Raw genomic sequence first — 27,796 nt, 5'->3', positions numbered from 1 at the left:
AAAGGCATCCTAAAAGGCCCTCGTGTTTCTGCTGGATAATCCTCCTTGTCAGAGTTAGTGAGGTGGCAGCATTCTACATCTGATTTTCATAATGCTAAAATTATCTTTGAGTATTGTTTGTAATCTGTTTTTGTGTGTCACAGATTTTTAGTTTTCAGATTCAGGTATAATGGCAGTCAGCTCACTATAAACATTTAAAAGAATTGATGATTGTGTGCTTCTTTAAATTTCTCAAAACAGCTACAAATTGGCAGCTTATGGTTTGTCAAATAATAAAAAAAAATCTTACCTGAATATGAATTCACCCAACAAGCCAAGTCTTATCCTGAATTTCTGTTTTGCTGGTACATACTGTATAACTATACTTGACCTTGGTTTTTAGCATTCAGTTTAATAAAATTTAGTTGAGTTCCTGCCCTGTTCGGATGGGATAAGAACAAAATGATTCATACACCTCTTAGAGTAGCCTTGGCAGTTTAGTACAAAGCAAATGCATGATCGATCTAGTGTTAAGAGTAATTTATGATTCTTTCAGATTACTTTGACATACATTAAGCCTGATGTTGAATAGATGGACTCGTCTAAGCTCTCATATTAATGCCCCTCATCAGATCTAGATATGGTATTAAATTTGAAATTTAAAAACTTGGATCAAGTTTTAGATTGAGTACACAAGTAGTTTAGATAGTCAGGTGTTCGACTTACATGTTAAAGAAAGATTTATTTTTGCTAACACAGAGTTTTGAAACACCCCAGTCTTACTGCCTGCTGCAATTTGATAACTTATTCCATGTGTCAATGGTTCCCTGTGTGAAGAAAAACTTTGTTTTTACGAAATTTGCCTTTAACAAGTTTTTGTATGTGTATGCCTTATTGGAGACCAAAACTGCACACAGTACTTGAGACGTGGCCTTAAAAAACGTAACTTGCAAGTTGTTCTCCAAATATCGGACAGTATAACATATCTCTTTGGCCTTTTTAATGTCTTCTGTACACTGTCTTCATGTAGGCAGTGATGAGTTCTTTATGACCACTAGGTCCTGCTCATAAGGTGTACTTTAAAGTTTCAAATCTTCCATTGTGTGTTCAAATATTACATTTTTATTTCCTAAGCATTTTACTTTACATTATATTTAATGTAAAGCCCAAATTTGTCCAAGCCTTTATTCTATCCATTTCCATTTGTAATGATTCAACTGATTTCTTCATTACCTGCCCCTTCCACCAAGTTTATTTTTACTCATCTGCAAACTTAACCAGCTTGTTATTTATTTTCATATTGTTTATATAATGTATACATACACCAATCAGACACAACATTAAAACTGCCTGCCTAATACTGTGTAGGTCCCCCTTGTGCCCTAAAAACATCTCTGAACTGTTGGGACATGGACTCATCAACACTAGACCCACTGTGGCACCAAGATGTTAGCAGCAGATCCTTCGTCCTGTAATTTATGAAGTGGGGCCTCCATTGATCCCACAGATGCTCGATCAGATTGAGATCTGGGGAAGTTGGTGACCAAGTCAACACCACAAACTCTCTGACAATTTCTTTAAACCATAACTGAACAGTTTTTGCAATGTTGCAGGGTGCATTATCCTTCTAAAATAGGCCTTTGCCATTAGGGAATTCTGTTGCCTTGAAGGGGTGAATGTGGTCTGCAACAATCTTTAGGTAGGTGAGATACGTTAAAATAACATCCACATGAATGTCACCAGGGCCTATTCTTGCCTTTTGTAAAACTATCGGATTGATTAAAACCCTTTAAAATGATCTGTTACACTTTAAGCAGAAAACAGTTTAGATTTGAAAATCTATAATTCAAATTAATTATCTCAAGTTGACTCAAACAATTTAAACCTACAGAAAATGACAATAAATGGTAAACAGTGGAGCTCCTCTTTATTCATAAATTCAACAGATGCAGCATTTTCCTCAAATATTCAGTTACGTCACACTAATACAGAAGTTTATTTTTTTTTAAATAAGTATAACTAAACATTGAATATAGAATGTCCTTTTAAAGCGTGCACTTAATTTCAAAGTTTTCTCTTTCAGACTTCTACTTTTATCTCTTTAAAGTAATAAAAACAAGATTAAAGTAATGATATAGAGTGATTTAGAGGGAGAGAATCATTATGATCGCAACAATCAGCAACCCGCTTACAGTTTAAAGATTTACCCATTGCAGAGGTGGCAGAAGTACAGAAATACATTACTTATGTTAAAGTGCAAGTCCTCATCTATAAAAATACTCTGGTAAAAGTCAAAGTATGTGCTAATCATATTTATTCAAGAAAAAGTATAAAAGTACATGTTCTTAAATGTACTTCTCTTTATATATAAAATCCAACATCTATCTGTATGTCTGTCTGCTTTTCACGAGAGAATTACTTAACGGATTTAGATCAGATTTTTTTTCTATAATTTGCTTGAACATTCTAGTTGCTTTTGCGACATCTCTCATCGTGCCAAGTGCTATAGTTCGGTTGTGGCACCGATTTATTCGCGCAAATCCAATATAAAAGCAGGACCTCATGAGTACGGAGCCTGGCAGGGCCAACTTCACTCATGCGCCAACCTCTGTTCAAGTCTCTTTACCTCTCGCCATGTGTTGGAGTGTAAGTTGCCTCCATTTAGCTAGCGATACCTGTCTGTTCAGCAGGCATTATCATCTAGAGATTGTTAAAGAGTAACGTTTGACGTTTTTGAGAGAGAGATCACATCTATGTGTGTTTTAGAGGGTACCAGATTGGCAGAGATATCATGTTCACGTGCTCTTCTTCCCACATGGGGGCGCTCTTCCATCAGAGCTGAACAAGATCAGGTACAATGGCAACATTTGATGTTGGAGTGTACCTACCTTCTGCTTGGCCAGAGATATCTTGCCAACTTTTTACATTATTAGCAAAGAGATCACAGCTACATTCTCGCCCCGATATCAAAACCAAAAATATTGTATACCAAGAGGCCCTCGGATACTGAAGCGCTCAATATAAATTCTTTTCAATACAAATTAGTACATTTTAAAAAAAAAAAAATTTTATTGATTTTTAAACTTTGCCCTGTTTCACTACTACACGGGTGGAGTCAATATGAGTATAAAAGCAAAAATTTCCTTAGTTAAAAACTGCTATAATTAAGAATCTGGTGTCAGAAAGGTGTTTGGCAAAAGTGAAAAGACATAATGGAAAAGACAGTGAAAATAAACATGCATTAACTACTTCAGTTACAAAAATTTGTCAAGAAGTCATATAAATTACCTATAAATCTGATAACTAATCTTCAATTAATTAAATTCAAGCCCAATTAATTTTAATATTATCTTTGGGCTTCCATTTTCAGCTAATTCTCTCCTCATTTCTCTCATATCATTATGAACATTAGTGTGTGTGTGTATGTATATGTGTATATATATATAGTGTTCCCAGAAATTTTTTCCAGCTGGACGGGAAAATTTGGTGGTGGGGAAAATTAAATGTGCACTATTTTTATTAGTTAATTATTATTAACTAGCAAAATACCCGCGCTTCACAGCGGCGAAGTACTGCCTTTAAATTTTTATTAAGAAGAAAATTAAACCTTTTTAAACTGAAGGAAAATATACCAATAATTATTTGTTAAGGATCTCTTTGTATGCCACATTGCGAGTTCGGCCCTCCAGTTGTAATATGACCAAGTTGTGCGCTGAGCTTACTCTTGAGCATGCAACGTACAGTTGGCCGTGTGAACAGTAATCTTGTTTCATGGTTTGTTTCAATTATGACAGTATTTGTAGGACTTGTGTTGAAGAGACATTCGGCATCTGTCAAATAAGTACATACATCGGTTTCGGTTAGCGCAGGGAAGCCGCCTAACAAATTTCGTGAAGATGGGGCCATAAATAAGAAAGTTTAACAAGGCGGATGTTGTCGACCGTTATCGACCGTTATGACCGTTACGTGTAGAATTTCGAAATGAGAACTGCTTAACTTTTGTAAGTAAGCTGTAAGGAATAAGCCTGCCAAATTTCAGCCTTCTACCTACACGGGAAGTTGGAGAATTAGTGATGAGTCAGTGAGTGAGTCAGTCAGTCAGTCAGTGATGGCTTTGCCTTTTATTAGTATAGATTATTTTCCAAACCTCAATATGACTTCCTTTTTTGAGGTTTGACACTTGTGCCAGAATATTTAAGTATCCAATTCAGGATCCTGCAACCCTAACAAAAATTTTAAATAACAATTGTTATGACATAAACCAAGAAGTATTGTCGCTCTCGGGAAGAAAAATGAAAACAATGTAAAAAGTATAGGAAACCTAATGAAGAAAAATTAAAAAAATATTCTTCAAAGCCAACTTGCATATGCAGAAGGTGTCTTCGGTTAAATATTTATTCTTCTTTTCTTCCTAGAGGCCCAGTTGTCTGCAGCTTTCCTATAATCAAAGTCCCCAGGATCTGGGCCCTCCAAGGAGATCACTCATTGTACACTGATGTAGTGACTGTACTGCAAAGTCATCAGACAGCCATCTAGTGTGTCTGGCCATTTTCAGCTTAATCTGGGGAATGTTCAGAGTATTTTGAATTTCCGTTAAACCAGCCATCCTAACTGAAGAATTTTGGAAGAAATAGAATAGCTGCCTTAAGATGTTCAATTTTGTTAAACAAAGGTACAGCAGCTGTACCTTGCAAGGGCCAATTGGCGGTTTACACAGTGGCCGTTGACCAAGAGTCCAGATGTTTTATCTCTAAGCAGTTTTGCCACACCTTTCTGTTTCCCAATCATAACAGCTGTTCCATCTGACCCTAGTCCAACCAGATTAGCAGTTTTCAAGCCTAGAGTGTCCATAGTCTCACTCAGTGTGTTGGTTATAGTCTCCACTTTGCCATCAATCATATTGCAGGTTGATACTAAACTAATTCTGACCTCTTTAGTGACCTTGCAAACATATTTAATGTAAATAATTAATTGTTTTACATCTGTGGTATCTGTGGTTTCATAACACAGAATACTGAAAAACTTTTCTGTGTGTATATTTTTCAGTATGTTAGATTTTATTTCTGATGCTAAGACATCCAGCAGCTCTTGCATTATTCTTTCAGAGGTGTAATGTGCATTTTTACCAACATTGAGATTTTTTAAAAAGGAACAACCTATTTCTTTACAGTGTTCCAACAGCTTTTCAAACAACAATGTATGTGGCAACTCATTTTTTGCCAAACAATGCATGGATCTTAAAGCTCACGCAAAGGCATCTCTCTGTAAGTTATTTAACACAGATACAGATCTTTCAATTTGACCGATTCCATTTTGCTCTAGTACATGCTCTCCTACAAGGTCAGCAGAAGACTCAATGTGCGTTTTACTTTTTTCATGGTCCAGCAAGCTTTCTTTTCGAATTCTTGTGTATGGCACGTTTACCCAAAGTAACCCCTCCTTGGGGGGTGTTTGAGTATTTCATGCAAAATGAGCACCACATACCATTTTCTTTGACCATTAGCCAATCAAAATCTTTAAACCATTGTTTATTTATACCGGATAAGCGGTGCTTAGATTTATCAGTTGGTAGTGTGTGTGCTGAAGAGTCTTTCCCTGATGGACCAGCCTCTGCAATGTCTTTGTCTGAAATTGCCACATGAGGAGTTGACGCCGAACCTTCATTGGTTTGTGACGTCTCTTTTTCTGAAATAACTGAGCAGTGTTGTTTTCTGAACACTTCTTTTGCATACTTTGGTAAAACGCTTGAAAAAAATTTAAAGCACCTATGAATAAGACTTTTTAGTGGGAAAGGGAGAGCCTGTTGGATATCCAGTTCACACTTGCACTACGGCAGGATTTACATATAAGCTACACAAGCTATAGTTTAGGGCCCCCGCCTTGTTGGGGGCCCCCAAAACAAATCATAGAATATCTGGACTTATAAAGGGCCCCATGTCTCAAATAGCTTAGGGCCTTATCAAGTCTAAATCCAGCCCTGGCAGGTACACATTCTCGACATTTACACTTTATTCTCGACATTTCTACTTTATTCTCGCCGTTTATCTCGAGATTAAATTCGACATTTGACTTTATTCTCGTAGTTTGTCATTAAAGTATAAAATCGTAAACTAAACTTTGTCTTAAAATAAATGTTTAATTTACTAGATTTTCTCAAACCCCATCATAAGTTTTGTAGCAACATGTCATGTCATAAACATCAAGATTAAAGTGGAAATGTCGAGAATAAAGTCAACATCTCGACTTTATTCTCGACATATAGTTTTTTTTCTTCACCGTTGCCCTAATACGCTTCTGTACAAAATCCTCAGCAATTCAGTGACAAAACTTTTGCTCAGGACACAGTGTGTGCTGCAAGGGTTTCTGCACACTTTTTACAATATGGACGCAGGTCCAAATATAAGCAAATATAAGAATGTTAGATGGGGTCACTTTAAACAGGAACCGCAGTGAGTGCTACAAGGATTCTTGAACATATCAATCAACATTTATTTATATAGCACATTTTCATACAAAAAATGTAGCTCAAAGTGCTTTACAAAATGAATAGAAAAATAGAAGACACAATAAAAAATAAACATAAGTCAACATTAATTAACATAGAATAAGTAAGGTCCGATGGCCAGGGTGGACAGAAAAACAAAAAAAACTCCAAAGGCTGGAGAAAAAAAACAATCTGTAGGGGTTCCAGACCAAGAGACCGCCCAGTCCCCTCTGGGCAATCTACCTAACATAAATCAAACAGTCCTCTTTGTATTTAGGGTTTTCATGGAAGGACCTGATGATGATGGTCACGTAGACTTCTGGCTTTCAGTCCATCAATGTTGGTGCATCATGATGCTTTGAGTAGGTGGTGGCGGCGCAGGCCAAAGCGGAAAAAGAAACAGAAGAGAGAGTAGGGGTCAGTATGGATTTTGGAGCCACTGTGAATAGTTATTATGAAGAATTGAACATACAGAATATCAGTATTAAGTTAAAGTGAAGTTATGAGAATGCCATGTTAAAGTAATGTGTTTTCAGCAGTTTTTTAAAGTGCTCTACTGTATTTGCCTGGCAAATTCCTATTGGCAGGCTATTCCAGATTTTAGGTGCATAACAGCAGAAGGCCGCCTCACCACTTCTTTTAAGTTTAGCTTTTGGAATTATAAGGAGACACTCATTTGAAGATCTAAGGTTACGATTTGGAATATAACGTGTCAGGCATTCCGATATATAAGATGGAGCGAGATTATTTAAGGCTTTATAAACCATAAGCAGTATTTTAAAGTCAATCCTGAATGACACAGGCAACCAGTGTAGTGACATCAAAACTGGAGAAATGTGTTCGGATTTTCTTTTCCTAGTTAGGATTCTAGCAGCTGCATTCTGCACTCGTTGCAAATGATTTATGTCTTTTTGGGTAGTCCTGAGAGGAGTGCGTTACAGTAATCTAGTCTACTGAAAACAAAAGCGTGAATTAATTTCTCAGCATCTTTCAATGATATAAGAGGTCTAACTTTTGCTATGTTTCTTAAGTGAAGAAATGCTGTCCTAGTGGTCTGATGAATATGCGATTTAAAATTCAGATTACAGTCAACAGTTACCCCTAAATTTTTACTTCCGTCTTAACTTTTAATCCTAATGCATCAAGTTTATTTCTGATAACCTCATTGAATCCATTATTGCCAATTACTAAAATTTCAGTTTTCTCTTTATTTAGTTTGAGAAAATTACTATTCATCCATTCAGAAATACCAGTAAGACATTGTGTTAGTGAATCGAGAGAGTCGGAGTCATCAGGTGCTATTGATAAGTACAGCTGTGTGTCATCAGCATAGCTGTGGTAGCTCACGTTGTAACCTGAGATAATCTGACCTAACGGAAGCATGTAGATTGAGAAAAGCAGCGGACCCAGGATAGAGCCTTGTGGAACACCATATCGGATATCATGTGTCTTTGAGATTTGATTACCACAACTCACAAAGAATTTTCTCCTGCCAGGTAGGATTCAAACCAATTTAAGACACTGCCAGAGAGGCCCACCCATTGACTAAGGCGATTTCTAAGAATATTGTGATCAATGGTGTCAAATGCAGCACTCAGATCTAAGAGGATGAGAACAGATAAATGGCCTCTGTCTGCATTTACCCACAAGTCATTTACTACTTTAACGAGTGCAGTTTCTGTGCTGTGATTTGTTCTGAAGCCTGACTGAAATTTATCAAGAATAGCATGTTTATTGAGGTGGTCATTTAACTGCATAATGACTGCCTTCTCTAGAATTTTACTTAAGAAGGGCAGGTTAGAGATGGGTCTAAAATTTTCAAAGGCAGAGGGGTCAAGATTATTTTTCTTGAGCAGGGGTTTAACTACAGCAGTCTTAAGACCCCGAATCTAATGACGAATTAACTATGTCCAGAATATTGTCAATTTGCGCGCCTGATATTTCTTTGAAAAACCTGTTGGTATTGGGTCAAGGACGAGGTGGAGGGTTTCAGTTGAGAGATTATACTATGTAATTCAGGTAAATCTATCCTGGTGAAAGCATTTAATTTGTTTATAATGGAGTACCGGGCTTTGGAGGTTCTGCAGTGTTGGGGAGATATACTATGTTATCTCTAATATCATTAATTTTTTGATTGAAAAATACAGCAATGTTCTCACAGGTTTCACTGGAAGTATTCTGGGGCATTCCTTTGTGTTACCTGGGTTTAACAGACGATCAATTGTAGAAAATAAGACTCTGGGATTACTAGCATTGTTATTTATAATATTAGAGAAATAGCAGAGCCTCTCAAGGCAGAGTGTTATTGTATTCTGTTATTTTAACCTTCAATATCTCATAATGGATAGTTAGTTTAGTTTTCCTCCATTTACGCTCAGCTCTACGACATGTTCTTTTTAAATCAGACACTCTTTGGGTCTTCCATGGAATAACAATACTAGAAGATTTTTAACTGTCTTTTCAGGTGCAACTATGTCAACAGCAGTTCTTACTTTAGAATTAAAGTTTTCCACTTTACTATTTACATTATCCTCGCTATTATAGTTGGCATTATAAACGGACTGATTGCTTAGAATAGTTGTAAGTTTTAAAGCTGCTGATGAGTCAAAGAAGCATTTTTTAACAAAATGCTTCTCATGAGTGTTTTCTATCTTTATTTCTATATTAAATAGTAGAAGGAAATGGTCTGATAGACCAATATCAATGACCTGCTTTATATCAACTTTAAGTCCTTTAGTAATCACTAAGTCTAACGTATGACCTGCTTTATGTGTAGGCTGATTAACAAGCTGTCTCAAATCAAAAGAGTCCAGGAGGTTCATGAATTCCTTTACTTTTGGTCACACTGATTGTCGACATGAAAGTTAAAGTCGCCGACTATTAAGAGTGTCATAGTTTGTAATTAAAATTGACATTAAGTCAGAGAATTCCTCAAGGAAAGACGCGTTATATTTAGGAGGTCTGTACACGGATAATGCTAGAACGTGAGAGTCTCCATGAATAACAACGGCGAGATACTCAAAGGACTTAAATTTACCAAAACTAACATCTTTACATTTTAATCGCTCGAGTAAATGTTTGCCAATCCGCCCCTTTTTCCCTGGCGGTCTGCACGAGTAAAACTGTAATCCGGAGGTGCAGATTTGATTAAAACAGCTGCGCCATTTGAGTTAAGCCATGTTTCATTTAGTGCAATAAAATCTATCTTTCTATCACTAATAAGATCGTTTATAAAAAAATGTCTTGTTAGTTAAAGCTCTAACATTTAATAGTGCCATATTTAATGTTTCTGAAGGGCAGAGCTGAATTTTATGCTATTGGTAATCGGAACAAAAATTAAGTTATTTTTGTTAACGCCGCTGTGTGTATTTTTATGTAATCTACAATCCGTTTTTATAGTCTTAATGCAGTGTTGATCTGAAGTAGTAATTTCAATTAAATTATTGGTGTTTATGCCGCACTGCCTAGATTTTTTATGTGCATTAAGATTTGTTATTAGATTATTAATTTTGTGCACTTTAACGGAAGACTCTGTTAAGCCATTATGTCCTATCAAAGCAGTAGCATTACGGAAGGGGTTAAAAGTAGAAGTAGACAGTCAAGATAGACGAATTACCTTAGCATTAACATAGAACACATCTAATGCTTAAACATCTGTGTGTGTGTGTGTGTTTATATGGTAGGAGACTTCCCTGCGCTAACCGAAACCAATGTACGTACTTATTTCGGTGGTATGATGCCACTGTCAGCCGCCATATTGAACTTTCCAACGTCACTAATTCTCCAAATTCCCGTGTAGGTAGAAAGCTGAAACTTGGTACTTATTTCGGTGGTATGATGCCACTGTCGGCCGCCATATTGAACTTTTCAACAGTTTCAACTTTGTTAGTTATGGGCCCATCTTCAAGAAGTTTGGTACGCGGGTTCCCAACGCTAACTGAATCCTACTTACGTACATATATACGTCCATAGCCTGCAGCTCAGTCACCGTGTGAGGCGGCGCCTCCCACGTTGTTGGCTGCCTGCCTATATAAGGCCATCCGTCGCTCCAGTTAATGTGTAGGTATTTTAGACGTAGTTTACATTGTTCAGGTACCCATATCCTTTATCTTTCCAACCGTACCCCCATTAACATGTCTATCGAGGTGATCACCATCAATCAAAGAATTGTCACCGAGTGGTTTCCATGCCCAGAGATGGCGCGCCTGCCTTTTCCATTCTCTGTGTTACATATTGCACGGCCATATCAGGCTCAATCTTGATATCCGGAGGAACATTGTGTATTGAATGACTGGGACAGGTTCGAGGTGTGGACTGATGACAGTACAGGAGATAATTATACTACACAGGAGCACTATAAGAGTGAAATGCTTAAGCCCTTCACCTATGGTTCTGCATGTGAGATGATGGCTGCCGCTGAATTGTTCGGTTGTCGCTTTCAACTGTACCTAAATGGCCAAATATTTTACACCTTTGGACAACCGGCAATGGCTCTTAAACATCTTAGATTCACAGGTTACGATTTGAGTAGTGGACACTTTGATATTTATGAATGTTTAAACTCTCAAAAGCTGGATGCGAAGTTATTGATGAAATCGGTTGTATGCTTACAACGCTTGACAGATGCCGAATGTCACTTCAACACAACAAGTCCTGCAAATACTAATGTAATTGAAACAAACCATGAAACTCAAACCGATTATGACAGCAGCAATCCAAGCTGTATGATTTGAGGCAAGATTGGTTTTCACATGGCCAACTGTACGTTGCATGCTCAAGAGTAAGCTGAGCGCACAGCTTGGTCATATTACAACCGGATGGCCGAACTGACAACGTGGCATAGAAAGAGATCCTTAAGAAATAATTATTGGTATATTTTCCCTCAGTTTACAAAGGTTTACTTTTCTTCTTAATAAAAATTTTAAGGCAGTATTTCGCCGCTGCGAAGTGGGGGTATTTTGCTAGTATATATATATATATATATATATATATATATATATATATATATAAAAATATTTATTTATTTATATACATTTATTTATATTTCTATATATATATATTTATTTATATATACGTGTGTGTGTGTGTATGTATGTATGTATGTATGTATGTATGCATGTATGTATGTATGTACTGTACAAGAAGAGAGCTGCTGTACACTCAACCGCACTATACAGACTGAGAACAGAGGTATTACTTCCTGACACTTTATTTCTGATATCTGACTGGCTGGTTCCAGTAGACTTTTTTTTTATTTTATCAGTCCTCCTCTTGCCAGCCCACCTCCACATCCTCTTTGCTTGTGAACTGCCGCTCTGCTCCCGCTATTTAGCATGTACAGTCCCCTTTCGCCCGCCCACCACTCCATACTCCTTGGTACTTTATTAAGCTGCTACACCCCCGCTATTACCATGTACAGCCCGCTCACGAAACCCCACCTTGTCATACTCTTTGTTTGTGAACTCTGCTCCGCCTCATTCCTGCTATTAGCTTTAGTAATATTTGCCCACCCGCCCGATCGTCCCTTGCCATCTCTGCAGACCATTACATCTGCCTGTGCCTGCAGATCTGTGGTTGTCACCTCACAATGTCATGTGAGATGACAGCCGGGCGCTCAACTAAATTGTGTGTGTGTGTATCTCTCTCTCTCTGTCTCTCTCTCTATATATATATACTGTGTGTGTGTGTGTGTGTGTATATATATATATATATTATATATATACAGTGGAGGAAATAATTATTTGACCCCTCACTGATTTTGTAAGTTTGTCCAATGACAAAGAAATGAAAAGTCTCAGAACAGTATCATTTCAATGGTAGGTTTATTTCAACAGTGGCAGATTGCACATCAAAAGGAAAATCGAAAAAATAACTTTAAATAAAAGATAGAAATTGATTTGCATTTCATTGAGGGAAATACGTTTTGAACCCTCTAACAAAAAGACTTAATACTTAGTGGAAAAACCCTTGTTTGCAAGCACAGAGGTCAAATGTTTCTTGTAATTGATGACCAAGTTTGCGCACATTTTAGGAGGAATGTTGGTCCACTCCTCTTTGCAGATCATCTCTAAATCCCTAAGGTTTTGAGGCTGTCTCTGTGCTACTCTGAGCTTGAGCTCCCTCCATAGGTTTTCTATTGGATTAAGGTCGGAGACTGACTAGGCCACTCCATGACCTTAATGTGCTTCTTCTTGAGCCACTCCTTTGTTGCCTTTGCTGTATGTTTTGGGTCATTGTCGTGCTGGAACACCCATCCACGACCCATTTTCAGTTTCCTGGCAGAGGGAAGGAGATTGTCGCTCAGGATTTCACAATACATGGCTCCGTCCATTTTCCCGTTAATGCGATTAAGTTGTCCTGTGCCCTTAGCAGAAAAACACCCCCAAAGCAAAATGTTTCCACCCCCATGCTTGACGGTGGGGATGGTGTTTTGGGGGTCATAGGCAGCATTTTCTTCCTCCAAACACAGCGAAGTTGAGTTAATGCCAAAGAGCTCTATTTTGGTCTCATCAGACCACAGCACCTTCTCCCAGTCACTCTCTGAATCATTCAGGTGTTCATTGGCAAACTTCAGACGGGCCTGCACATGTGCCTTCTTGAGCAGGGGGGACCTTATGAGCCCTGCAGGATTTTAATCCATTGCGGTGTAATGTGTTTCCAATGGTTTTCTTGGTGACTGTGGTCCCTGCTAATTTGAGGTCATTAACTAACTCCTCCCGTGTAGTTCTAGGATTCTTTTCACCTTTCTCAGAACCATTGACACCCCACGAGGTGAGATCTTGCGTGGAGCCCAGAGCGAGGTCGATTGATGGTCATTTTGTGCTCCTTCCATTTTCGAACAATCGCACCAACAGTTGTCACCTTCTCTCCCAGCTTCTTGCTAATGGTTTTGTAGCCCATTCCAGCCTTGTGCAGGTCTACAATTTTGTCTCTGACATCCTTGGACAGCTCTTTGGTCTTTCCCATGTTGTAGAGTGTGGAGTCTGCTTGATTGATTGATTCTGTAGACAGGTGTCTTTTATACAGGTGACTAGTTAAGACAGGTGTCCTTAATGAGGGTGACTAATTGAGTAGAAGTGTCTAACCACTCTGTGGGAGCCAGAACTCTTAATGGTTGGTAGGGGTTCAAAAACGTATTTCCCTCAATGAAATGCAAATCAATTTCTATCTTTTATTTAAAGTTATTTTTTCGATTTTCCTTTTGATGTGCAATCTGCCACTGTTGAAATAAACCTACCATTGAAATGATACTGTTCTGAGACTTTTCATTTCTTTGTCATTGGACAAACTTACAAAATCAGTGAGGGGTCAAATAATTATTTCCTCCACTGTGTATATATATATATATATATATATATATATATATATATATATATATATATTTATTTATTTTTGTAAGCTGGAAGGGTGATCGCACCCCAAGAGGACACAGATGCCCCTGGGCTGTGAGACTTCGAGCTTTCTGAAGAAGGAAAGAAAGACAAGTTAGTACACTGCCGTCAACCCCTCGCGGGACGTTTTCTGAAGCAAACCGGGTCGATCCGCTGTTCCCCAAACACTTGTGCGTGACAATATATATACATATATATACACACATATACAAATATATACATCTATGTATATATATATATATATATATATATATATATATATATATATATATACTAGTAAAATACCAAGGCCAGAGCGGAGAAGTAGTGTGTTAAAGAAGCAATGAAAAGAAAAGGAAACATTTTGAAAATAACGTAACCTGATTGTCAATGTAATTGTTTTGTCACTGTTGTGAGTGATGAGTGTTGTTGTCATATATATATATATATATTTACACACACACACATAAATATATATATATATATATATATATATACACATATCTATACATATACACATATATACATACATATATATCTACATATATACACACACATATATACACACATATACATACATACACACACATATATACACACAAATACATATATATATATATATATATATATATATACACACACACATATATAAACATATATATACATATACATACATATCTACATATATACACACACAGCTATTTCAGATCAGTGCAATACGCTGTTTGTTAAAACGATTGACTCCGCCTTACGCAATAACAAATCAAATCATTCAGTTGTCTTTGCTCATATGTCATTTTAGAGCTGGACGCCTGGCATCTTTTTTGGCCACAGGTTCGCTTTCTGTTTGCTGTGAGGTTCTGTGTTGTGGAGATTCTCAGGATGGATTGCAGGTGCTCATCAGTGAGGCGACTCCTGTGTGCTGTTTTGTTAGTCTTTATCACTGAGAAGAGCTTCTCACACAGATATGTGCTACCAAACATGCACAAGGTTCGAGCCGCATGTAGACGGACTTTTTGTTCATCAAAGTCACCAAAGCGCGCAAACTCAGTGCGCTCAGTTTATCAGCAAAGTGCGATTTGGGAACACCGTAGTGACGACTTGGTTTAACAGTACTTGGCAACAGGGAAAGTGGGGCAAGGTGAACTGGTGCATTTGTGTCTCCCATAAAAGCAGCTTCACTTGAAATCACTTTGTGATTGTGCACGGTTAAAACGTCCGCTGAAGTGTCAGATTCTTATTTAATTATGCTGTTTTCTGTATCTTCTGAATTGCATTCAGGTTACCCTGATGCAAGGCAGCTGAAGCGCTGCATTATGGGATCTGTAGTTTATTGTGTTACCAGCGCTTCATATACCCAGGCTTTAATAACAATAATACAGTATATAAAATGATCTCGTGGGCCGGATATAATTACACGCCGGGCCGGATGTGGCCCGCGGCCTTGAGTTTGACACATATGGACTAAATAGAACTTGAAAAGATATGTTTTTAAATGTGATCGCAATTCAGATAGAGTTGACGCAAGACTACAGCCTGCATGCCTCAATGAGTCATCCTCCCTCGCTCTTACTTTTTACCGCTCATCTAATGAATACACTGAGTATGGCTTTACCAAAACAATCATTGATGGCTAATAAAGTATCCATTATTCGAGTATGTAGAGCGGGATATATATATATACATATATATATATATATATATATATATACCCGCGTATCGCAGCGGAGAAGTAGTGTGTTAAAAAGGTAGAAAAAGAAAAGGGAACATTTTAAAAATAACGTAACATGACTGTCAATATACAGTATTTGTTTTGTGAGTGTTACTGAGTGTTGCTGTCATCAAGGATTTGATTATCATTATTTCTTTCAATCAGGTTCGTATTTGTAGGATGTGTTGTGTTCAAGTTACATTCCGTGTTTGTCAATCGCTGTAAAGATGACAGGTTTCATTCATCGATTCGCTTCTTACTGCATCAATAAACAGCTCGCCTTCTTCTTTATCTGAGACCTGACACACTGCATGCACGGGTTTTTTACACTGTCTTCCTTTAGCGGGACATTGACTTTTTCCACCGTGTGCTTTGTTTCCGCAGTAGCTGGATTTATGAATATGCTTATCAGACGCTTCATATTTTTGCTGCCTTTTCAATTGTGTAATTCGGTTTTGTTCAGCCTTTGGAACTGTTGCCTTTTATCTGTGCACTGCGCCAGTTCACGGAGCCGCTCGTGTACATGCATCGAAGGTTCCCAGCTGTGCTGGTGCCATCTCGCTATGTCCGTGGCTGTATTTAATGTTACCTTAGTCCTGGCACTTAAAACTTTCTCTCGCAGTTTCGCTGAGTTTGTGTCAAACACCACCCTGACCATCTCATCTTCCTCTCCATAAGCACAGTCCTTCACCCGTGAATATTTACCCGTGGCAGTTTGCTATTGGATTGCCGCTGACGGACGGCCTTATATGGGCAGGCACTAAATTACAAACGCCAGCGGCAGCCTGTCTATGAACTTAATTTAAAGTGTAGGTTTACATCGTGCTTTGTTTCCGAAGTAGCAGAACTCATGAATATGGTTGTATATGTCACTCGCTCGCTTCTTGTTGTTTCGCTGCCTTCTCAATTATATAATGCATGTTTTCTTAAGCGCTTTTTTGAGGTCTTCCTGGTTTTCTATGTACTGCGTGATTACGTGGGAGGCGTGATGATGTCACACGAAACTCCCCCCCACGGCGTTGAAGCTCATCTCCATTACAGTAAATGGAGAAAAACTGCTTCCAGTTATGACCATTACGCGTAGAATTTCGATATAAAACCTGCCCAACTTTTGTAAGGAAGCTGTAAGGAATGAACCTGCCAAATTTCAGCCTTCCACCCACACGGGAAGTTGGAGAATTAGTGATGAGTCAGTGAGTGAGTGAGGGCTTTGCCTTTTATTAGTATATATATATATATATACACACATATATATATATATATACATATATACACATATATATATATATATATATATATATATATATATATATATATATATATATATACACACACACACATATATCTACATATACCTGTATATATACTGCTCACAAAAATTGAAGGAACACTTTTTATTGGGCCTGGCATGAAATCAATTAAACCTGTCTGATAATTTTCTGGTTGGTTAAGCAGCTGAGGTCATTGTTAATCACTTTCAGCTGTATTGGTGTTCATGGACTTAACGACAGGTGCACTAAAGTGGCAACAATTAGAAAACCCTCAAAACAGGACTGGTTTTACATGTGGAGGTCATTTCAAGTTTCTCCCTCTTGATCTTTTTGGCTGGTTTTCCACTTGTGCTAGTTTTGGCTTGAGTAATTATCTCTACTGGCAGTATGAGGCTTATTCCTTAACCCTACAGAAGTTGCACAGGTTGTCCAACTTCTCCAGGATGGCACATCCACACGTGCTGCAGCAAGAAGGTTTAATGTGTCTCCCAGCACAATCTCCAGAACATGGAGGAGATTTCAGGAGACTGGCTGTTATTCTCGGAGAGCTGGACAGGGCCGTAGAAGGTCCTCAACCCATCAGCAGGACCGATACCTGCTCCTTTGTGCAAGGCGGAACAGGCTGAGCACTGCTCGTGCCCTACAGAATGACCTCCAGAGGGCCACTGGTGTGAATGTCTCTACCCAAACAATCGGGAACAGACTTCATGAAGATGGCCTGAGGGCCCGACGTCCTGTAGTGGGCCCTGTGCTCACTGCCCAGCACCGTGGAGCTCGACTGGCATTTGCTCAAGAACACCAGAATTGGCAAGTCCGCCACTGGCGCCCTGTACTTTTTACAGACGAGCAGGTTCACCCTGAGCAGCTGTGATAGACGGAAAGAGTCTGGAGAAGACAAGAACGATATGCTGCCTGCAACGCGCTCAACATGACCGGTTTGGTGGTGGGTCAGTGATGGTCTGGGGAGGCATATCCATGGAGGGACGACAGACATCTACTGCGTAGGAAATGGTGCTCTGACTGCCATAAGGTATCGAGATGAAATCCTTGAACCCATTGTCAGACCCTACGCTGGTGCAGTAGGTCCTGGTTTCCTCCTAATGCACGACAATGCCCGGCCTCATGTGGCAAGAGTATGCAGGCAGTACCTGGTGAATGAAGGAATTGAAACAATTGAATGGCCTTCACGATCCCTTGACTTAAACCCAATAGAACATCTGTGGGTCATTATGTTTCGGTCCATTAGGCGCCGCCAGGTTGCTCCTCAGACTGTACAACAGCTCAGGGATGCCCTCATACAGATCTGGGAGGAAATGTCACAAGACACCATCCGTCGTCTCATTAGGAGCATGCCCCGACGTTGTCAAGCATGCATACAAGCTCGTGGGGGCCACACAAGATACTGAAAAGCATTTTGAGTAGCAGAAATTAAGTTTTTAAAAAATGGACTAGCCTCTGATTTTAGGGTGTCTACACAATTGAGCCCTCTGTAGGCAGAAAACTTTTATTTCTATTAAAAGACTTGGCATCCTTTTGTTCCTAAGACATTGCCCTGTCGTTATATAGATGTCCAACTTCATATTGAGATCTGATGTATCTAATGTGTTTCTTTAAAGTGTTCCTTTAATTTTTGTGAGCAGTGTATATATATATATATATATATATATATATATATATATATATATATATATATATATATATACACACATACATACATACATATGCAGTGAATCCTCGTTTATCACGGTTATTCCATTCCAGGCTCTACCGTGATAAATGAATTTTCGCAAAGTAGGATTCTTTATTTATAAATTGAATATTTTCGCAGTTACAGTATAGAAAACCTGTTTACGACAAGTTAGTCCACTGCCGTCGACCCCTCGCGGGACGTTTTCCGAAGCAAACCGCGTCGATCCGCTGTTCCTCAAACACTCGTGCGTGACAGGACCCCTCCGTTACCCTGGACCCGTCGGGTCTGGCTACCCGAACCGAGAGGTCGTGGACGCGAGAGAGCGCATCAGCGTTGGCCTGCAGGGTGCCCCGGCGATAACGGTGAACTTAAAGGGCTGCAGGTCCAAAAACCCCCTGGTGACCCGGGGATTCAACTCCCGATGCAGATCCATCCACTGGAGGGCGGCGTGGTCTGTCACCAGGGTGAATTCCCGGCCCAGCAGGTAGTACCGCAGGTGCGTCACCGCCCATTTCATAGCTAGGGCCTCCCGCTCCACCGCCGCATACCTCGTCTCCCGGTCCAGCAGTTTCCGGTTCAGGTAAATCACAGGGTGTTCGACACCATCAATGCTTTGGCTCAGCACGGCACCCAGACCTGTGTCCGAAGCATCGGTCTGGAGAATAAAAGGAAGCGAGAAGTTAGGTGTCCTTAACACAGGTGCCGAAGTAAGGGCCCGTTTCAAGTCACTGAATGCCCGCTCCATGTCATTGGTCCATACCACATGTAAAGAGGCCCCTTTCTTTGTCAGGTTCGTCAAGGTTGCTGCTCTCTCGGAGAAGCTAGGTACAAACCAACAGTAGTACCCCGCTAACCCCAGGAAGGCTTGCACCTGCTTCTTGACCATCGGACAGGGCCATTCCGGGATGTCTTTTACTTTGGTACACTGTGGTCTCACCAGCCCTCCACCTACTAGGTTGCCCAAATAACGGGTTTCGCTCATCACAAAATAACACTTACGCGGGTTGATGCGAAGTCCGGCTCTCGCTAGCGTCAGGAGGACCGTGTAAACCTGCACGACATGTTCCTCCCACTTGCTGGAATAGATAACAACGTCATCCAGGTATGCAGCACAGTAGGACTGATGGGGCCGTAGCACTCTATCTACCAGACGATGGAAGGTTGCTGGTCCCCCGTGCAGCCCAAATGGGAGTACCTTTTAGTGGCAGTGGCCGCTAGGGGTGCTAAAGGCAGTTTTTTCTCTGGCGGATGCTGTTAAGGAAATTTGCCAATACCCCTTCGTCATATCAAGAGTGGTCAGATAGCGGGCCGTCCCTAGTCTCTCTAAGAGCTCATCCACCCGGAGCCTGGGGTATGCGTCGAACTTCGAGACCTGATTAAGACATCTGAAGTCATTGCAGAACCTCCACGACCCGTCCGGCTTGGATATGAGGACGATAGGGCTATGGCTCTCTTCAATGATGTCTAAGTCGAGCATCTTTTGAACCTCTAGCTCCACCTCAGCGCGTTTTGCCTCAGGGAGGCGGTAGTATCGTTCCTGGACAACCACCCCCGGGTCGGTTACAATGTCATGCTCAATCAGCGGGTTCCGGCTGGGTGCTTCGCTGACCACCTACTGGACAGACAGGATGGCTCTTTCGAGCTCCTGCCGTTGGTGGGGTGACAAATTAGAATCGAAGTGAAGCGGGGTCTTTTCTGAGTAAAGGGAGACAGCGGGGCCGGGATGGGGAGCGTTCTCCCTGTCTCTCCACGGCTTCAGAAGGTTGATATGGTACACTTTCTCACTCGGTCGACGATTCGGTCGACTCACCAAATAGTCCACGAGTCCTTTTCTCTCTTTCACTTCGTAGGGCCCTAGCCAATGAGCCAAGAGTTTTAAGTGGGAGGTGGGCACGAGCACAATCACGCGGTCCCCAGGCTGGAACTCGCATAGAGAGGTGTTTCTGTTGTAGTTCTGGACCTGCGCTGCTTGAGCCCTGCACATGTGATCTTTAAGTAGGGGCCGGGTTTTAGTCAATCTATCACGTAAATGCGCAATATATTCTAGGAGGTTAGTGGAGGGAAGCGCCTCCCCTTCCCAGCCTTCTTTGTGCACATCCAATAAGCCCCGGGGCTGTCGCCCATATAACAACTCAACTTCCCTATAAGCGAAAAACACGAGGGGTAAAAGTTGGTCCCAGTTCCTACTGTCCGCGCTGACCACCTTGCGAAGCATCTGCTTTAGAGTTTGATTGAAGCGCTCAACTAGTCCATCCGTCTGGGTATGATAGACGGATGCCTTGAGATGCTTAATCTGGAGTAGTTTGGCAACCTCTGAATGTATCCGATATAAAGGGTGTACCCTGGTCCGTGAGGACTTCTTTGGGTAAGCCCACTCGGGAAAACAGGGCTACTAATTCCCGTGAAATGTTTTTAGTATTAGCAGAATGCAGGGGAACTGCTTCAGGGTATCGGGTTGCGTAGTCAACCATCACCAAAATATATTTATGACCACGCACGGAAGGCTCTAGGGGGCCAACCAGATTGACACCGATCCGCTCAAAAGGGATATCTCTCAGGGGGATCGGGGTCAGAGGAGCACTGTCCCTTCGGGGAATCTGATGCAGCTGACAGACCGGGCAGGACTGGCGGACCTCCTCATTGACTACGGGCCAATAAAACCGGAGCATTATCCTCTCCAATGTTTTCTCGGTTCCCAGATGGGCACCTAGGAGATGGGCGTGAGCCAGTTCACAAACCTCCCGCTGGTAGGTTCGCGGCACTAGCAACAACTTCCGCACCTCGCCTTCGTGCTCAGCAACCCGATAAAGTAAATCGTTTTCAAGTACAAAGTAGGGCCCGTGTGGTGTGGAGGCCATGGACGATATGTCGTCACTGGAGACGATAGCATTCCTGGCAAACCTCAAGGAATCATCATTCCATTGTTCACGCTTAAAGGATGCCGGCGTGGACCGGTACTGGGTGTCCAAGCCGGCGAATATGTCCGTAAGTGGAGCCACGGGAGCACTTGCCGGCTCCGGAGCTCCACTTGGGACGTTTTCCGGGTCGAGGTCCTCCCCCGACCCCTCTACGTCATTAATAGCCGCCGAAGTGCACGGTGTGGGAACAGCGGGGAGGGGCCCCTGACCCTCTATGACCAGACCTAGCCTAGGAACAGGAGTGGTGACGGTCCCACCGCTTTTAGTGTCCGACCAGTCTCGTCCCAAGATGACTGGGAAGGGGGGTTCTGGCATCACAGCGACCACCAGCTGTTTCAGAGCCCCTTCCCAAGTGATGAAGCATCTCGCGGACTTATAAGTTCTGGTCTTCCCGTGCACACATCTCACGCCCAGACATTGAGCGAGCCATTGTCGCGGTAAGACAACAGCGAGCAACAATGGTTATGTTACTCCCGGAATCAAACACTGCCACCACCAAGTGCCCATTTAACAAAACACCACTCCCATATTTGTTACCACAAGGGGATTAGACAGTATACAGTACCTCTCTTCCTTCGCCCAGCTGCAGTCCATCGGCTCCTGGTTGAGAGGGCAAGCTGTCAGCAGATGTCCCGGCTCCCCACACTTGAAACAGCGCGGCAGCGCAAGCCTTCTTTCTTTCAGCTTGACTGGTGCCTCCGTGGCGCGGCGAGTGGGCTCGGGGACAATGGCCCGTCCCTGCCGCGACCCACGCGGCGGCCTCTCAGTCCCCCCGAGTTGGGTCACCGCCAGCTGTCGCTCCAGAACCTCCAGAAGGCCGTTCATATCCGCAAACGGGTGCCTCTGGACCTGTTGAGCAAGATAATCCGGCATCACGTAAATCAGACCCTCGCACACCACTTGCTCTACCACCTGGCAAGCCTGGTTTTTATCTGGCCGTAGCCAGCGCCCGAGCTTACCCCAGTATTCGAATGCCTGGGCTCTAGCCGGTAGTGCGGGGTCAAAGCGCCAGTGAGGTCACCCCGTAGTGCTAATAGATCTCAGCCTTTAGGAGTTCATATTGGCCGGCTTCCTCTTTGGGGAGGTCATCATATGCCTGTTGCGCAGGCCCCTTTACGTACGGGGCCAAAATGGACGCCCACTCCGCCCGCGGCCACTGGTGTCGGGTTGCCGTCCTCTCAAATATGGAGAGTTACGACTCTTTGTCGTCCCCCCCGGTGAGAAGTAGCATCGGAGGGTGTAACGGCTTGGGGGGCTCCGGTCTTACCGTTTCCGCAGCCGCCTCTTCGTTTCAGCAAGCTCCGCCTTGGTTGAGGCCTGTTCCGCCTTGACGGCCTGGAGCCTGGAGAAGGAAAGGAAGACAAGTTAGTACACTGCCGTCGACCCCTTGCGGGACGTTTTCCGAAGCAAACCGGGTCGATCCGCTGTTCCCCAAAAACTTGTGCGTGATAATATATATATATACTAGCAAAATACCCGCGCTTCGCAGCGGTGAAATACTGTCTGAATATTTTTATTAATAAAAAAGTAAACATTTTTAGACTGAACGAAAATATGTCAAAATTAATTGTTAAGGATCTCTCTGTATACCACGTTGTCAGTTCGGCCCTCTGGTTGTAATATGACTAAGCTGTGTGCTGAGCTCACTCTTGAGCATGCAACATACAGTTGGCCATGTGAAAAGCAATCCGCCTCAAATAAATGCCAACCTTTTGTAGTGTTTGTCCCTGAGACTTATTAATTGTCATTGCGAAGCAGAGCCTTACTGGAAATTGAACGCATTTGAATTAAAATGGGAGATTAGATGGTATAACGGGGATGCGAGAAATAAAAACTGTGTCACTGAGGCACTGCCAGTAAATATAGTTGCTTCAATTAGGTTGTTTTATAGAGATGTGACCTGAAGTCTTGTGCCGTTACAAAGTTTCGTGGTTGTAAGTTTCTGCTTCCTTGGCGAAGGTCGTAAACGAAAGAAGACACCGCAGTGACACACAGAAGAGAACCCGTGGATTAAATAAAACCTACACAATAACTGTAACAATCGTAACAAATGAACAAAAAAATAGAAGAGAACCCGTGAATTAAATAAAAAGGTTGCTTCGTTGGTGAAGCAAGGAAAAAGCACTTTCTTATATGTCGTTCGTTTTTAAAACAATGCAGAAGCTATGAGAAAGCTGCTTCCTTGGCAAGCTCGTAAACGAAAGAAGACACCGCAGTGAACACAGAAGAGAACCCGTGGATTAAATAAAACCTACACAATAACTATAAAAATCGTAATAAATGAACAATGAAACAGCGGAGAACCCGTGGATTAAATAAAAAGGCTGCTTCGTTGGCGAAGCAAGGAAAAAGGACTTTCTTATATATCGTTCGTTTATAAAACAGTGCAGAAGCTCTGAAAAAGCTACTTCCTTCGCAAAGTAAGGAAACGACTGAAGAGACGGCGGTGACGCGGTAAGTGTTCGGAAGGCAGCTGAAGCCCTGCATTATGGGATCTGTAGTTTATTGTGTTACCAGTGCTTCATATCCCGGCCATTAATAACAATAATACAGTATATAAAATGATCTCGGGCGGATATAATTACACGCCGGGCGGATGTTGCCTGGGCCTTGAGTTTGACACATATGGAGTAAATAGAACTTGAAAAGATGTATTTTTTCGTACATCGAGCCAGCGTGCTATTGTGGTTTTGCTTGCATGCCTCAATAAGTCATCCTCCCCTCGCTCTTACTTTTTTACCGTTCATCTAATGAATACACTGAGTATGGCTTTACCAAAACAATCATTGATGGCGAATAAAGTATCCATTATTGGAGTATGTAGATCGGGATATATATATACATATATATATATATATATACCAGCATCGCAGCGGAGAAGTAGTGTGTTTAAAAAGCTAGAAAAAGAAAAGGGAACATTTTAAAAATAACGTAACATGACTGTCAATGTACAGTATTTGTTTGTGAGTGTTACTGAGTGTTGCTGTCATCAAGGATTTGATTATCATTATTTCTTTCAATCAGGTTCGTATTTGTAGGATGTGTTGTGTTCAAGTTACATTCCGTGTTTGTCAATCGTTGTAAAGATGACAGGTTTCTTTCATCGATTTGTTTCTTACTGCATCAATAAACAGCTCGCCTTCTTCTTTATCTGAGACCTGACACACTGCATGCACGGGTTTTTTTTACACTGTCTTCCTTTAGCGGACATTGACTTTTCCACCGTGTGCTTTGTTTCCGCAGTAGCTGGATTTATGAATATGCTTATCAGACGCTTCATATTTTTTGCTGCCTTTTCACTTGTGTAATTCGGTTTTGTTCAGCTCTTTGGAACTGTTGCTTTTTATCTGTGCACTCGCCAGTTCACGTGAGCCGCTTCGGTGTACATGCATCGAAGGTTCCCAGCTGTGCTGGTGCCATCTCCTGCTATGTCCATGGCTGTATTTAATGTTACCTTAGTCCTGGCACTTAAAACTTTCTCTCGCAGTTTCGCTGAGTTTGTGTCAAACACCACCCTGACCATCTCATCTTCCTCTCCATAAACACAGTCCTTCACCCGTGAATATTTAGTGGCAGTTTGCTATTGGATTGCCGCTGACGGACGCCCTTATATGGGCAGGCACTAAATTACAAACGCCAGCGGCAGCCTGTCTATGAACTTAATTTAAAGTGTAGGTTTACATCGTGCTTTGTTTCCGAAGTAGCAGAACTCATGAATATGGTTGTATATGTCACTCGCTCGCTTCTTATTGTTTCGCTGCCTTCTCAATTATATAATGCATGTTTTCTTCAGCGCTTTTTCGAGGTCTTCCTGGTTTTCTATGTACTGCGTGATTACGTGGGAGGCGTGATGATGTCACACGCCAACTCCGCCCCCCACGGCCATCGAGCTGGACTGTCCATTACAGTATAGGGAGAAAAATAGGTTCCAGTTTATGACCATTACGCGTAGAATTTCAAAATGAAACCTGCCCAACTTTTGTAAGTAAGCTGTAAGGAATGAACCTGCCAAATTTCAGCCTTCTACCTACACGAGAAGTTGGAGAATTAGTGATGAGTCAGTGAGTGAGTGAGTGAGTGAGTCAGTGAGGGCTTTCCTTTTATTAGTATAGATCAAAGAAGGTAAAATGTGCAAATTTATAAATAATCGGATTGTCCATCATTTTTGCATATATATGCAAATAATTTAATAAAATTAACTGAATTAGATTCCTATGTATTCTGTACGGATATTCTTTTATTCTTGGAACAAAGATTTTTTCCTTTGAAATGTAGCGAGTTAAAGTAAAGTCTGAAACAAATAAAACACTCAAGTAAAGATACAGATAGCATACATGAAAATTCTACTTAAGAACAGTAACAAAGTTGTTTTACTTTGTTACTTCCCACCTCTGATTCATCGCAACATCATTAACAGATGCTTTACCCTTTTTCTGTGCAGATTTTTCCTCTTCAGGTTTCTTTTTTTTTTTACATTTTTCAGTACCAGAGGGATAAGCCATTTTTGATGCAGTCTTCGGTATCAATGTGGCTTTGGCTATTGTTATTTTTATCCTGACGTGATTTGCAGTTGTCAGTGAGTCATCCTAATATACCTGTCAGTAGACGTCACTCATTGCGCAATAAGACAGCCTTGTGATAATCATTGATTTTGAATTGATTACCACACAAGCCAAAGCTTTCTTATCATTATAGCTTAGTTTTGTTTATATCCTACATTTAAGTTTTAAGCATAGATGGGGCTTAGCTGGCAACAAACAGACAGGTAATGTTAATACTTTTCAAATATATTGAGGCTGAAGTTGCAGCTGGGGGTGCTCCTAATGGCTTCAGGGGCCCTGGGCATCGCTGCATAGTCCGCATATAGCAAGAAATGGCTCTAAATGCCATGAAACAAGGTTTCCCAGCAGAACCTTACCCAGATCATCACACTGCCTCCACTGGATTGCCTCTCGGACATAGGGCATCTTGCAGCTGTCTCTTCCCCAGTTAAACAATGCACGTGCACCTGGCTATTTACATGATCTACAAGAAAGCATGATTCATTAGACCAGGCCACCTTTTTCCATTACTCATTGGTCCAGTTCTAACACTCAAGTGCCCATTGTAGGCACTTTTTGGCAGTGGACAAGTTTCAGCATGGGAACTGTCACTGGTCTGCGGCTATGCAGCCCCATACATGTCAAACTGCGATGCACTGTTCTTCTGACACCTTTTTCTCATGGCCAGCATTCACTTTTTCAGCAATTTGTGCTATAGTAGCTTATCTGTGGGATTGTACTAGATGGGTTGGCCTTTGCTAACAACACGGATCAATGAACCTTGGGTGCTGATTTTCCTGTCTTCGGTTCATCAGTTGTCTTTCCACAGATCACTTTTGGTTGGTAGTAACAACTGCATACTGGGGACACCACGCAAGACCTCCCATTTTGGAATTGCACTTACCCAGTTGTGTAGCCATCTCAATTTGGCTCTTGTAAAACTCATTTAAATCCTTAGGCTTGCCTTTTTTTCTGCATCCAACATATTACCTTCAAGAACTGACTATTCACTTGCTACCTAATGTAAACCTCCCCCTGACAAATGGCATTTTAATGAGATAATCAATGCTATTCACTTAACCTGTCAGTGGTTTTAATGTTGTGGCTGATCTGTCTGCCTGCATTTGTGTGTCATGATAAATATACGTGTGTGTGTGTAATAAAAAAAAGTAGCACCCTCTGCCCTGATCCCTTATTTTTTAGATATGGAGCAGTCATTGATGAATTGTTTGTTATTGTTCTCTATTTAGAAAATTTGTCGTCACAAAGGATAATGTAGCTCTTATGTATTATGCCCCTGGGAAAAGAAGAGAGTTTAATGCCTTTGTGCTTGATAAGACCTATTATGGTCCATATGATGAGATGACATGCATCGACTGGACCGATGATTCTAAGTAAGTAATTTATTTTTATGTGTTGATGCATTGTATTGTAACTTATATTTTCATTATGTTGTTTACAAAGTTATTTTTTTACATTTTAAGTTATGATTTAGAATCCTTGGTTCAAATCCTGATTCAGGCACTGCTTGTGTGAAGTTTACATATTCTTTCTGTGTCTGCTTGAGTTATTTTCCTACCTGGACATTCTAATATTCCTTCCACATCCAAATGATGAGTATGTTTGGTTAATTGGTTGTCTTAATTGACCCTGTGTGAGTGAGTATGGGTATATACTGTATGTAAATGTGCTTTGACATTGAATAGTGTAGTATCCAGGTCTGGTTTCTCCTTTTCAACTGGTGGTAGTGGAACAAGTTGTGGCACCCCAACATTGTAAACACTAGTGAAGGGTGGATGGATGAAAGTATCCTGTTGTTATATAGCCTTAAC

The 27,796-nt window shown here is 41.1% G+C and overlaps 1 protein-coding gene across 1 annotated transcript in view; it reads left to right on the top strand.

The window, feature by feature from the left end:
* The window catches only part of pwp2h (PWP2 small subunit processome component), a 79,761-nt gene that overhangs the window by 23,314 nt on the left and 28,651 nt on the right, over positions 1-27,796 (top strand). The window contains exon 5 of the mRNA XM_039744029.1: positions 27,215-27,358. Within this exon, the coding sequence (XP_039599963.1) occupies positions 27,215-27,358 (144 nt within the window). The remainder of the gene's footprint in view (positions 1-27,214; positions 27,359-27,796) is intronic.

This window comes from Polypterus senegalus, chromosome 2 (genome assembly GCF_016835505.1).
Source record: "Polypterus senegalus isolate Bchr_013 chromosome 2, ASM1683550v1, whole genome shotgun sequence".
Taxonomy (NCBI): domain Eukaryota; kingdom Metazoa; phylum Chordata; class Cladistia; order Polypteriformes; family Polypteridae; genus Polypterus; species Polypterus senegalus.
The sequence above is the reverse complement of the archived record's forward strand: the minus strand, read 5'-3'. Positions and strand labels throughout refer to the sequence as shown.